The sequence below is a fragment of the Schistocerca serialis genome, chromosome 5 (assembly GCF_023864345.2).
Source record: "Schistocerca serialis cubense isolate TAMUIC-IGC-003099 chromosome 5, iqSchSeri2.2, whole genome shotgun sequence".
NCBI lineage: Eukaryota > Metazoa > Arthropoda > Insecta > Orthoptera > Acrididae > Schistocerca > Schistocerca serialis.
The window spans coordinates 575,521,794-575,537,207 of NC_064642.1; the positions used below are offsets into that span (position 1 = coordinate 575,521,794).

Consider the following 15,414-nt stretch of genomic DNA (forward strand, 5'->3'; position numbering starts at 1 on the left):
TCTCTTGCTCATCATCTTCCAACTGAGGGAAGAGCCATTGCTCTAGTGTATGAAGGTAAGGAGTGCCAGTTACAGTAGGTTCACCAAAAAAGAAAGACCCATAAACTTTCCGCCGGTATACATCACAAAAAAACAGTCACTTTAAGGGAATCTCGTTGCATTTACCACCTCGTGAGGATCTCTTTGCATTTGTATCACCTCATGAGGATTTTCTGAGCCACAGATGCGCACATTGTGAGTGTTAACCACTAAGGTGAAAGGTCGATTCACCACTGAAGACAACATGATCCAAAAAATCTTCATCGTCATGAAACATTTCGTTTGCGAAGCTGGCACGTAATCCATGGTCTGCCGGCCTTAGAGCCTGTAATAACTGTAAACGGCAACGACGTAATTGTATGCATTTTCTTAAAACTTTCCAAACAGTCGACACGGGAACTTGTAATTCAGGACTAGCCATCCCGACTGATTTCTTTGGACTACGAGTGAACGACTCTTTCACTCGCTCAACAGTCTCTTCACTGACTCTTGGTCGTCCTGTGCGCTTCCCTTTACAAAGGCAGCCAGTATCTTCAAATTGATGATACCATCTACGAATGTTATTATCACTTGGAGAATCGCAACCGAACTTCAGCCGGAACGCACGTTACACAGTAACTACAGATTTGGTCTTTGCAGATTGCAAAACACAAAACGCTTTCTGTTCACTAGACACCATCTTCGCTACTACCGCTGTCTAGCGGATTGCGGCGGAAACACTGCGTGCTGTTCATGCGCATTGGTGCCAAACACAACTGTATAAGTTGCTCTTTCATTTGACATGTCATTTATAACTGTAAGTTTAACGTAACAAATATTATAAAGCCTTAAAACCACGATATTCATTTATAAACACTCTGTATATAGCTATCAAAAACATAAATCACCATGAGACATAAATATTTACACACGGAGCTCAAACGTCTTAGTGTAGTAGTGTCAGAGATATAAAATAATGATGTTACAATAAAGCACGCTGCGCTATGTGTCCCACTGCGAACAGGACAATGAATTTTGTTGAATCTGTCAATAAGCCTTGGAGGTTCATTTCAAGCATTAGGACAAGAAGGTTTGCCAGCACACGAAGTTGCCCACCGAATTGGCAAACATCTCAGCGACGTCATTTGAACTTTCAGTCTCTAACGCAAGACACAGAGCAATGAAAACTTCCTTGTCGTCCTCGCCAGCGGTCAACAGTGCCAACTGTTGGCTCCTAGGTACCTTGAAATAGAAAACAACACAACAGCGCTCTGTGTTTCTTTAAGTCAGCTGAAATGGTGAAATGGCTGTGGCGAACCAGTTAGGTTTCCACATATCTGACCGTTCCATAAGCGATGGAGGTAAGCAAGGGAACACTGGCTAATGATGGTAGTTTTTCTTCTACGAAAAGTGGAGGACTTCACTAACGCCTAATGATGCGTGAGCACAAAGTGTCTCCATCACGAACATTTTTCTAACTTAAGGGAGTGGTATTAGGAATCGGCTGATGTGAACCGAACTGAACGTGCTTAGGACCAATGAATCTTGCAGTGCAACGTTGGGAACCCTCAACACACATCGTATTACCCCAGTAGAGCAACCATTGAGCAGAAAATGTCTCTTCCTCCTTATGGACCGTAGGCCAAGTAGGATCCGAGAGTGTTATAAACTGTGGGTTGCGGTAGCAGTGTATTGATTATTACACAGCAGCATATCTCGATTTCGCTGACATGCCAGTATGGGTAGTTCCGAACACACTGATGTTGTTGAGATTATTTCACAGTAAACTTACTTTCTATTGTAATAAGGCTTATTCTTTTATTACCAGCTTACGATGAGTGTACACCCATACATATATGAAATTATGCAGCTTGTGCAAAACTCACTTTGAGTAGTTTATATTACTTTACCACCATTATGACACACGTGTTATAGTACGTAAGTTATTCCAACAAGATGTGAAACTGCACTATCACCTTATACACTAAACCTCTATAAATCTCTGTTTAGTATAGCCACTATAGACCGATTAAAATTGCTTGATAGTTGAGAGATGGTTTCTTCCAATGAGACAGCTCAACGTCACGGTCGACCCGTTCGCCGTTGCCAAACCGCCGCAACAGTTGGTCAGTTGACTTCCAATTCCTTGCCTGTCATTATTTTTTGACGTGCATGGGTCCAGAATCATGGATCTGATGGGTTTGGCACCTTTATTTCGTATTTCATCACACATGATAACCACACCAAAAACAAAAACATACACACACAAACACAATGACATTGATGAAATACACACATTTCATGCACAGCACTAATCAACACTACTTGCAACTTTCGCACAAGACGCGATTCTCATATACATTTTTCATAATCACATAGATGGGCGTACATTAGATAAGCTCCTCACGATATTCCGTGAACTGAATTTTTGGAGTCTGCAATTCATAGTTGCGACTCGAGCACCACAGTCATATATATAAGTACTGAACACAATTTTACAGTGTACTGCAGTGGATACTACATAAAACTTCCACATAGGAGGTCGTAGGTTCGAATCCCGTCAGATACTGCGAAGTTCTTTTTTATTTCTAAATATAATCAAAAGAGTTTAATTTTTTTTATTCAATTAACTGGTTCAAGTCTAATTTTCTATTTCTAATTCATTGTCATTGTCATCATCGTATTGTCTTTATTTCCTCGTGTAGCCAGTATGACAGTTTCAGGTAACCAATGATAGCTAGAAATTACAATTTGTTTTTAGCACTGAAACTGACTTTTTTCTATCTTGAGTCTACTCGTAGAGGTTAATTTTAATCGCCGTGAACAAAGCGATGGAGATTTTAGTTCTGCTGCAGACTATTGACCGTCGGTTTCTCGGATACATCGCACATCACGTGGTTGGGGTTAGCTTAGAAGCTGATTGTGAGTTTAATTTCTGGGCTACAAAACATGTCGCCAGCCGTAGTTCAGTCATTGGCCACTTAAAATCAGCTGTCGACGGAGCATTCACATTTCCTACATACGTCATGGCGGTCGCCTCCAACATTGCTCTGCGTTGCACATTAATAGCGTTTGTGAAGTTACCCGCCGTGTGCGTGTCGCCTATAACCGAGCGGTAGCCGGCAGCCAATAAGACAATACTGTAGTGGTAAGTGATAGATGTGAGCTACCAAGTAATTTTAATTGGATTATACACTGAAGCGCCAAAGAAACAAGTATAGGCATGCGTATTCAAATACAAAGATATATAAACAGGCAGAATACGGCGCTACGGTCGGCAACGCCTGTATAAAACAACAAGGGTTTGGCACAGGTCGATTACTGCTACTACATGGCAGGTTATCAAGATTTAATTGAGTTTGAACATGGTGATATACTCGGCGCACGAGCGATGGCACGCAGCATATCCGAGGTAGCAATGAAGTGGGGATTTTCGCGTACGACCATTTCACGAATATACCGTGAATATCAGGAACGCCGTAAAACATCAAATCTCCGACATCGCAGCGGCCAGAAAAAGACTGTTGATAACTGGAAACGTGTTGCCTGGTAGCACGAGTCTCATTTCAAATTGTATATAGAGGATGGACGTGTACGGGTGTGGAGAGAACCTCATGAATCCTTGGACCCTTCATGTCAACAGGGAACTGTTCAAGTTGGCGGAGGCTCTGTAATGATGTGGATCATGTGCAGCTGTAGCGATATGGGAACCCTGATATGTCTAGATACGACTCTGACAGGTGACACGTATGTAAGCATCCTGTCTGCATCGATTCATGTCCATTCCAGCGGACTTGGGCAATTCTAGCAGGACAATGCGTCACCCCACAAGTCCAGAATTGCTACAGAGTGGCTCCAGGAACTCTCTTTGAGTTTAAACACTTCCGTTCGCCTCCAGATTCCCTAGACATGAACATTATTGAGAATATCTGGCATGCCTTGCAACGTGCTTTTCAGAAGAGATCTCCACCGCTCGTACTCTTACGGATTTATGGACAGCCATGCATGATTCATGGTATCAATTCCCTCCAGCACTTCTTCAGACATTAGTCGAGTCCATGTCACGTCGTGTTCCGCCACTTATGCGTGCTCGTGAAGGCCCCACACAATACGAGGCAGGTGTACCAGCTTCTTTGGCTCTTCAGTGAAATTCGTGAAAGGTGGCAGACGATGTACACAACTACTGACTAATCTGCTCACCCAAGAGTGCAAAAGTAAAGGTAACCTTTCTTGACTGTGGAATTTTCTTCCATCCTTTCTGCGTAATCTTCTCGCTGATAAAGTCCCTAGTAGCATTTACTGCAGTGAATTGGAAATGTTTTGAGCTGCAAAGAGTCCGTACTGCTACGACTGGATGAGTGGGTTAAAAATTTACTTTAAATAATGTTTTCTGGGATGCCGTCATGGAGTGTTTATTTATTAACACTGCAAAATAATTCGCAATCACTCAGTTCGATACACTTAATTTTATAGAACACTGAAAATCATGAATACCATATAGAGATCGGTCCTGGAGTACATCCGAATGCCGACTGATCTGCTTGCCACACAACAAGAATCACTAGCAGACTTCGTACTACATCGGAAAGATTCGTTCTTTGTCGGTGCCATATTAGCCATCGTTTGTTTCTTATTAGTTTTAGCTTATTGTTAGTGTAACAACAGTAAGGAAGCTATAATGCCCCTGGCATTTATTATGTCAAAAGTGGGTTCTACTAATTAATATTTTATATGGAAAAACCAGTAGTTTTGCGCCTAAAAGTCTGTAGGTCTCCGGTGTTCGTGACTGCGAGGTTAGATTCGCCCTGACGCCCAGCTGTATTCTACCCATAAGGATACTTGGAGCGACATCTGGAGTTACCAGCCGCTCTGCCCGCTTTTTAGCTGCTTCATTGCTCTTCGCTGTAGCGTTTGTATCACTGCTCAGCACTGCAATGTATTCATCTTGACTGCAGTGTTCAAATACAATATTAAAACTAGTAAGTAAATTGTGACTGGAGCAAGTGGATTCTCACAAAACGGAACTTGAGGAGTCTTCTTTCTTACTGCGATCCACTATGCCATGAATGGAAAAAAACACTAGACGGATAAAACTAACCATAAATGCCTGTGTGGGTTACGTCTGCGACTAGCACTTATTAGATCGTGTCAGTACCTCGTGTGTTCAGTTAGGGTAGTGGTTGCAACCGGACAAATTGCCTGACTACCACAGCCTATAGTGTCTTCACCTGCTTCCCAAAGTGAACCCTCCTAAGTGCTTTCCATGACAGATCAGGTACCTATAATCTCATTCATAGAGGCATTGTAAGATCTCACTTACTGCTACTCCCGCTGTACCCGCCCATAAAACAAAAAACCTGATCACTGCACCACCACTGTTCCCTATATCCCTGAAAGAAACTAACCTGCACTCTACGCACAATTTACTACCAGATTACATTTAAGGAAAGGATGAAGCCTTTTCTTATGCCATCCATGCTATTTTTCCCTATCAAGCATTGAAGAAAATGTTCACTGCTTCCTCCAGCTTCTTTCTTTTGCCATTTTTCAATCACAGCAAATTACGTTTTATTTTTTTCTCTCTCTCACTCTCCCATGTTTTCTTTCACGTCCATTTCTACCACAACTCACACCTTAATTCAACTCCACACAAATAAATACTGGGTGTTCCTGTAGGGATGATCAGTATTCAGGGTCATGACACGAAGGATCATTAGAGGCAAAAAGTTCTATCGAACATTAACTATAAAATGCGTACCTTAAGAACTGTGAGCACTTCTTCCTCTTCCACACTGTGAAACAACAGCACTTCTATCGCAAGCTCTTTGCTTTCCATATTTTGAGAGGAGACAGTATGGACCAAAGCAAGAAAAAATTGTCAAGTAAACATGTGCTCTACAATGCATACCTTAAGAGCTATGAGCATTTGATCAGTGGAAGGGATCTGTTTCACAATATTGAAGACGAACAAGTGCTACTTTGTTACCGTTGATTTTTTGACTATTTCTGTCATAACGAATTCTAAGTAGTTGAGTCAATATAAAATGCTTATAACAAATTCTAAATAGTGCAGTCCATAAATAATGCAACGTGGAGTCCATACAAAATGCAATGTGGAGTCCATACAAAATGCAACAATCTCTATAGAGGAATCCTTGCTTGGTTCCTTGAGTTGACTACACAACAAAGACGATTAACAGTCTCGTTTGAATTGCATGTTCTGATTATAGCGTAAATTTCTTATACAGTGTTAGTCTCAAGTACATAACGATTTCAAAAGTTACACTTTCGCACTTAGAACTTTTCATGTCTTTCACTTGTGGTAGTTGACAGGTTTCTGCTCAGTTACAGCTAACGTCATGTACAAAACGTGCATATGAATATGCCATATCTGAAATTTGTCGAATTTGCTGTAGCTTTCATCTACCTTTCACGCATCCTTCATGGTTTTAAATTTTGAAAACAACAGTGTTTTTTGATACTGATACTGTTGTATATGATGCTGCGAATATTATGAGTTTCTAATCAAAAGTTATGGACAACACGTACAAAATTTTTTTCTAAATTTATTTTCGCTTCATTTGTAAACTGTTACATAAGAGAATCATGTAGTTTATAGTTTGCTTCATCGATCAACACTATTATTGTGAAGAGGAAAGGTAAATCACGAAGTGCTTTTTCATCAAATACGAAACTTCTGTCTCAGAATATGCAGTTTGCTTTTTCCCTCGCCAAATAGACCTACATACCATTACTGACATGTACTTAATGTATTTCGCAGGACCGCATGTGGAGGAAGACAAAATCAAGACAATCCAGTTCGTGCTTGGGAGTGGATGCCAACAGGAACTTTGGTTTCCACTGGAATGGTGAGGAAGCAGTTACATTGTGCATACGGAATGTTGGCTGTGTTGTCTTAGATTCATACATGTAGAATATTGAGTCCACGGAGAACAGCTAAAAAGTTTGATACCCTTGATAATGACATCCTGCTTAGTTTTGCTGCTTGTTCCTAGGTTCCAGTAGAGATGTGGGCAAGTAACTTTACGTGTGTTGCTGCTCTCTACAAATGAGTCAATAACATACTACGTGGTGTTTTTGATGGTTATGGAACTGACGCACTAGCCTAAAGTGCTAATTGGCGCTACGATTTTCTCAGACCATTTCCTAAGGCCGGTCACAGCTCATTAAGTTTTTTCAATTTTTTTTACGTTTCCTCAGATGCGACCCGTGGGAGAGGCTGCAACATTTACCTAGTATAGGTATGGTGCCAGGGCTCGCTAAAATCTTTAAAGACTGCATTTGTTTGTCTTTTCTCAATTAGCTACCAAGTAACACCAAACGACAAATCTGAGATCATAGACAGGATGATTCAGCTGCCCCTAACGATGTCGTTTTATGCAACCTGCAATGTTATATCTGGCCTTCAAAAACCACACGCGGAATTTTCGTATTCTCTAGCTCGCTACGCGAAAACTACTAGCCCTCATAAAAAATGAACAGTTCCTTTTTGCATGAAATTAATGTAGTTAAATTTTGTAGTAGGAAACGTTTTCGCTGGAGACCACTGTTTTCGAAGTACTCAAGAAAAACGTACAAAAAAGACCTTTAAGCTCACCTCCACCCCCACACTCATCCCTCACTAATCACGATTTCTGGTATGTAGTTTATGGCAGTCACTCGTACCACTGTACAAAAATCTCCGACTACACGAACTCATACCTTATTTCGGCTCTATTGACCGGGCTATTACGCTAAAAGCTATTCGTTAACATTATTGATTTTCACGTGCCCGTGAGGACAATGAAAGGAAAACGACCTCACGATTTTGTGAATTTTGACAGTATGAAATAAACAAACTACATCATTATATTCATCAGGCCTTCTGATTAGAAAAACCACTGTGTTTGCAAGGCGTAAGTTTCGAACGAATGGGAAATGTAAACTTAATCCTTAAAAGTACAGTCGTTTCCTAGTCAGAAAGCGTGGCGAATACAACGATGTAACTGTTTATTTTATGCTGTCAAAGTTCACGAAATTGTTGGGTAAAATATACGCAAACGTAAATTTTTAAATTTGTAATTGCTCAACTATGGAGGTGGCCTGTAGACCAAACAACGAACGTCAAATGTGGGAATTAATTCGTCCAATTGGAAATTTTTGTACAGTGGTATGAACAAAATACTAGAAATTCTGATCGTAGGGGGTTGAATGTGGGATTTCATTTGGAGGTGACTTTTGTACGTTTTTCTTGAATAACTTGAAAACTATGCCCTCTAGCGAAAACATACCCCAGTAAAAAAGTTTAACTTCTTTAAATTTGCACTAAAAAGTTCCTGTTCACTTTTTTGTTGGTCTGTTCGCACGTAGCGAGCAAGAAAACATGAAAATATTGCGCGTGGTTTTTGGAAGGCCAGATATAACACTGCGTGTTACAGAAAAAGAAATTGTTAGGGGTACCTGCATCACACAGCATATAGAAAATCTGTTTAGCTGTCGATGCCACGTTCCCTAAAAAATAGCGCAACAAACTGGACTAAAAGTGCATATTTTATTGACAAGCAAGCATAAGTTCGAAAAACAGAAAATACTCCATATTAGATTCTTATAATGCTTAATATTTTTCGTATATTCAACTCTCACCCTGAACAAGGCGAGGTGATGCACTGGTTAGCACACTGGACTCGCATTCGGGAGAAAGACGGTTCAAACACGCGTATGGCCATCTTGATTTTGGTACACCGGGATTTCCCTAAATCGCTTCCGGCAAATACCGAGAGTATATGGAAAAAAGGAAAGCCGCCAAACAAATGTTTGGTTGTGAAAATAAGATAGAATAACTTCTCAAATCGCACGGCAGTTCGGCGATTTTTTTGTTAAATATTTCAGAAGTCGCTGTTCCGCGTGTACAATAGATCAACAGAGATTAAATGCTTAGATTTACGACCGAATTCCTTCCCCATTTTTCCCTAATCTGAGCTTGTGCTCGGTTTCTAACCACCTCGTTGACGACTGGACGTAAAACAGTAACCTCCTCCTCCTCTTCCTCTGACCACGAGTCGTTCAACAGTTTCGTGCACGTTCTATTCGAGTCAGCGTGTCGAAACACGGATATCCCCGCGAAGCCACAGCTACTGTCATGTAATTCACTCACAGAAGCAAACCGGAAGCAGCCATGTTGTTTCAAACGTTTATGAAGCGCAAATACTGTATTTATATGAAATGTATTCACAGCTGCGAATGTCAATAACCATCAGCGGCGTAATGGCTTGGCGACAATGAAAATTTGTGCCGGCTGGGACTCGAACCCAGGTATCCCACTAATCGCCAGTGGTCGCCTTACCAGACCTAAAACTCTGTGTCGTCAAACCTCTGTCTACAATCTAATGATAAGGTGACCTCTCGTTTTCCGGCCCAAATTTTCATTTCCGTCTTTTAGTTATGCAGCTGATGCTTGTCCATAATCGCAACTGCGAATACATTTTATGTGTTACATAATCGCTTTAATCGCCGCAGTGCCTTCTCTTTCGGACTACACGAACTATTCCGAGCGTTGAATCGTAATTCGGAATAACACGGGCACTGCGGTATCGTATCGCACATGTTGTATTCGGCGATTTTTGTATTTATACTCCCGTATTATAAAAACATGCAATTTTAAGTGAGACCCAGCGTTAAAAGTATTTCTAAAAGCTTTGTCGTGCTAAAGTGTCGATAAATACGATACCATTCGCTAAACGTGTTACCCATTCATATTGTGCTGTTCTCAGACTCATTGCATGATGCACTTAATCACAAGGAAATAAAACTCTCAACATCTCAGGTAAAAAGGGAAAATGAAATGAAATAATCGTATGGCTTTACTGGCCAGGATATCGCATCAGGGACTGATGGTAGGTCGACTACCGGGTGTAGGTCTTTCTGTTTGACGCCACTTCTGTGACTTGTGTGTCGATGAAGACGAGATGGAACGAAAAAGATAACACTAACACCAAATCCAGACTGAAGAAAATCTGCGACCCGTGCCGCGAATCGAACCTTGGACACTAGGCTCTAGAGACAGCGATGCTAATCAGTTTTGTAATATGGCCTCCATCCTTTCATACTGCTACAATAGACCACCAGCTACGAAGAGAAGGTAGTGATATTCTTAGCAGCTGAAGGTAACGACACATGTTTCGCTCCCTTGTTTCCACTGATCATTAGTGAAACTCTAAATAGACAATGCCAGAAACGAAGAGGTATCTTTAACACTATAAAAAATTAATATTAAACTTCGATTAATGGCGTATCTGAGATTAAGAGAGATATGCAGAGACAGTCATTAGAAGGTAAGGGATCAACCACTCTGCTGGGTCTGTAATATGTTACTGAAAAATTATATCAGAATGCAACTGGGGACAGTTTAGCCTCGGGGCCTTTAACTACGAGCCACGCCTTCCCTTAACTCTCCAAACTATGGGCTGGAACGTCTTGTAGCGATCGAGGCCTGCCTTCATAGGTACTGGTTCACGCGCAACAAAGGAGGCAGCGCTTTTAACAGCCTACAGTACACTGAGGAGACAAGTCATGGGATTGCGATATGCACATAAACGGATGGCGGTAGTATACTGAGCATAGCGTTTAAAAAGGCACTCCGTTGGCGGAGCTGTTGTCGTACTCAGGTAATTCACATGAAAAGTTGTCCGATGTGATGACGGCCGCACGACGGGAATTAACAGACTTGTAATGCGAGTAATACGTATATGGGCACGTTGAGCACACTAGGTGGGAATTTCGTGCACAAATTTTTGACGAATTATTTTACTACGAGACTGAATGTAGTCGAAATAATGAAAAAATATAGTCAGTTTGAGAATTCGAAACGAGGATAACTATGGTTAAATTTGAAATGGAGATAATTCATACGAGGTACACAACGAGTTCGTACAATGAATCTCAAATCATGTCATATAATCGAAGTCTTGCATTTGACACAGCACAAGTGATAATAAAAATATTTGTAGAAGTATTATTTTCAATATGAAGTTCCTTGAAACTGTACTCAATTTGAACTACTTGTTCAGTAGTAAAATTTCATACCAATATTACCTAATCAGTCATCCAAAAGTATTTCATAAAAGTTTTGTAATGTTTAATTCATATTCTGACATTGTCAAAATTTTCCATGTAATGAATTCCGACATATCTTTGCAAACAGATCGTTTACCAGGATTTACTTTCATTTTGTCAAGATCTAAGTGAATTTCTACTTTTTCTTGAAATATTTTTTATACATACCATCATTATCAAAGCAATGAGGACTGGTTTTCAATTTTATTCTGATAATATCTTTCACAAAACTTCTAAGCAACATCTTACTTCCTTCCTCAAAGTTCCACACTTTGTAGATATCTAAAATTTTATATCCTTTTTCTATAGCTTTTCTTGACTTCATCAGCTGTCCGAGTTCCAATGAGACTTGTTTCTCCAACATTATGATTTCACTGTTCTATTTTTTCTTCAACACATTTCACACACAATGGAAAAAAGTTTTTCATTTTTATTAATCTTTATTAGTGTTGATAAAACTGGATGGTACAAACAGATGCAAATACTTTACATTTTATAAAAACGTACCATTCACTGTTATAATAATCTGGTTTACATATTTTTATTGGATGACACATAGGATAAAGGCAACATATCTTCATCTACATGGATTCCCTGTAAGTCACGCTGAAGTGCCTGGCAGAAGGTTCATTTCTCAGTTTCACAATAATTCTCTATTATTCCAATCTTGTACTGTATGTGGAAAAAACGAACATCTATATTTTTCGGTGCAAGCTCTGATTTCCATTTTATTATGATGATCGTTTCTCCCTGTGTAGGTTGGCATCAACAAAATATTTTCGCATTTGGAGAAGAAAGTTGGTGATTGAAATTTCGTGAGAAGATTCCACCATAACGAAAAATGCCTTTGTTTTAATGATGTTCATCCCAAATTCAGTATCATTTCAGTGACATTCTCTCCCCTGTTTGTCTATAATACAAACGGTGCTGCCGTTCTTTGAACTTTCTCGATGTACTCTGTCAATTCTATCTGGTAGTGATCTCGCACCATGCAACGGTATTCTAAAAGAGGATGGACAAGTGTAGTGTAGGCAGTCTCTTCTGTAGATCTGTTACATATTCTAAGTATCCTGCCAATAAAACGTAGTATATTGTTAGCCATCCACACAATATTTTCTGTTTGTTACCCCTCCCCTCCAGTTTAATTTGTTCATAATTGTAATTCCTGGATATTTAGCTGAATTTCAGGTCTTTAGATTTGACTGATTTGTCGTGCAGCCGAAGTTTAACAGACTAATTTTAACACTCTTGTGGACGATCTCTCACGTTTGTTATTTTGGGTGAGTTGCCAATTTTTGCATCATACAGCCATCTTTTCATAATCGTTATGCAATATGTTTTGATATTCTGATGACTTTATTAGTCGATAAACGACAGCATCATGTGCAAACAACGTAAGACAGCTGCTCAGATTGTCTAATAACTGAGACAATATTCCATAAGCTCTCAAATTCACTACGAGCTGCTTGTGTGACACAGTGTCAAAAGCCTTCTGGAAATCTAGAAATACGGAATAAATTTGAAATCCCTTTTCGTTAGCACTCATAACTTCAAAAAAACATGTGAGTAAAGAGCTAGTTGTGTTTAACAAGAACCTTGTTCTCTAAATCCATGTTGACTGTGTGTCAGTAGACCGTTTTTTTCGAGGTAATTGATTACATTCAAACACAATATACCTTCCAAAATCCTGCTGGATATCGACGTTAACGATATGGGCCTGTAATTTAGTAGATTACTCCTATTACATTCCCTGAATATTGGTGTGACCTGAGCAGCTTTCCAGTCTTTGGGTACGAATATTACAGCGAGTGAATGCTTGAACATGATTGTTACGTCTGGAGCTATTGCGTTAGCATACTCAGAAAGGAACCTAACTGGTATATAGTCTGCACTGGAAGACTTGTTTTATTAAGTGGTTTACGTTGCTTCACTCTTCTGAGAATATCTGCTTATACGTTACTCATGTTGGCGGCCGTTCCTGATACGAATTATGGAATATTTATTTCGTCTTCTTTGGAGAAGTAATTTCAGAAGGCTGTGTTTAGTAACTTTGACAGCACTGTCATCGATAGTATTTTCATTGACATTGTGCAGAGAAGCCATCGATTGTGTCTCGTCGCCTGCATAATTCATGTATGACCAGAACCACTTTGGGTTTTCTGCCAGGTTTCGAGACTAAGTTTCGTTGTGGAAACTAATACAAGCATCTCCCTTTGAAGTCCGCACTAAATTTCTAGCTTCTGTAAAAGATCGCCCATGTTGGAGATTTAGCGCCCATTTAAATTTGGCACATTTTTCCCTTGTTTCTGCAACAGTGTTCTGACACATTTTGTATACCAAGGAGGATCAGCTCCTTCATATGTTAATTTATTTGTTATACATGTCGAAATATTTTATTTTTGTGTTTACATCATATGCTTTGGCTCTTAACTTAATGTATTTGTATGACCACCGAAAAAAGCATGTGTTGGATTTAATTGTTCAACAATTTCTGGGAACCGTTTAAGTTCCTTACGTTTTTTTGTACACAGGTGATGTAATCCTATCACATTCCTACATTTCAACTAAATTATATCTGGCATTTCGTATTTCTTCACTTCATGTTAATGTCTTTTGATATAAATCATCCATTGTTTCTTTATTTTTGCTATTAATCATTCCACTTTTAAAGCATTTTTTATGACCATGCCAGGAACAACCATGGTATTATGAACAGTATTTGTTTCTTTCTCAAATACATGTACTTTTGTTCCAACTATTTCTACTTTTCCTTCATTAAGAGTGTTTAATTTTTTTATTGGGAAAACTGTTTAACTAATCTATAGTTTTTTCACTGTTTCTTCTTTTTGAGCTTTATCCAGTACAGCAACTGTATTTTCTCGTAAATATGTACATCTGTAAATGGATATACAAACACCAGCAGTTGTTGAATAACAGAATGGCTCAATATGGCTATCTCCAAAAATTGTTTTCTTTGATATTTACAACTTCTTTTTAATACATATACAACATGACAATCTTCAACGATTTCCTTCTTCATATGGAATACATAATTTTCTTTACCTCTTTCACAATGCCATTTGAGAAATTCGTCTCTTACAATAATATTTGATATCAGGAACTGGACCTATGTAATTTTCATTTTCACATAGGTTGAATAAATGTGGAAAATATTTTTTCTTAATTCTTTCAAATCAAACGTTTTTCGAAAATAACTAAGTGGAACATGTAAAAAATATATACTACCTTTAATTCTTAGACCTACCTCTTCAACCTGTAATAATATGAATTTAGTTCCAGAGTAGATAGTATATAGCTTTACTGTATTTTTAACACAATACTTCAGAATGAATTGAGAATCATAACCTTGTGCATAATGTGCAATGAATACATAATTTTTTTATATCAGCCAATGACACAATTTTTTGATTTTCTTAAATTTGTAAACCATAGTGCAAAAGATGTGAACAATTATAAGATTTGGAATACGTGTTCCCGTTTCTTGTTGAAATTTATAATCAAAAGATATGTATTGTTCAGTAAATGTACAATTAATTTTCTTTGGTTTTTCATTGCAACATGTAATTTGTAACTTTAATTATATTATAACATTTGGAAAACTCAAAAACATAAAATATTTGAATTTGTCAATAAAATAACAACAATTTTTACTACTACTTGAACAACCTTTGACATGATATTCTTTAATTTTTCCTTCACAAATTGCACCTTTTTGTAAACTGTATTGCATGTAACATTAATGATTTTCAATTGCCACTTCTTTTTTACAGGTTTTGTATACTTCAAAGTGTTTCCATTCTTCCAGTCTCAAACAAATCCCCTAAGCTCTTCACATTTACAAACTGTATCACATACCTCTTGAAGATTGTAGAAACATCTTCGTTATAACATATCTATTATGTTTTCACAAAAAATTTTATTTTCTGCAGCTTTGTGTTCAGATTCTATATATAATATACATATATTTTCTTCTATTTTAGATTTACGAGTATCCTTGTTGTTAAATGGTTGATTACATTTAATACAGAAATATGACATTTCTAGAAATGCTATCATACTGTTAATTACTTGAAAGTGGTTGTGATTTTTTATACAGATAAAACTTCATTGCTTTATCAGGGCCAAGATAAATAACGAAATTGAAATTTTCAGGACATATAACATTTATTAGAATATCCAATAATTTGTCAACTTTTTAAACATCATCCTCTAATACCACAATGTTTAACTATAGTTGTGAGTTCTGATACTCTCAAATCACCA

General features: G+C 38.4%; 1 protein-coding gene across 1 annotated transcript in view; it reads left to right on the forward strand.

Moving 5' to 3' along the window:
- The window catches only part of LOC126482103 (carboxypeptidase B-like), a 190,355-nt gene that overhangs the window by 114,742 nt on the left and 60,199 nt on the right, over positions 1-15,414 (forward strand). The window contains exon 5 of the mRNA XM_050106078.1: positions 6,800-6,887. Within this exon, the coding sequence (XP_049962035.1) occupies positions 6,800-6,887 (88 nt within the window). The remainder of the gene's footprint in view (positions 1-6,799; positions 6,888-15,414) is intronic.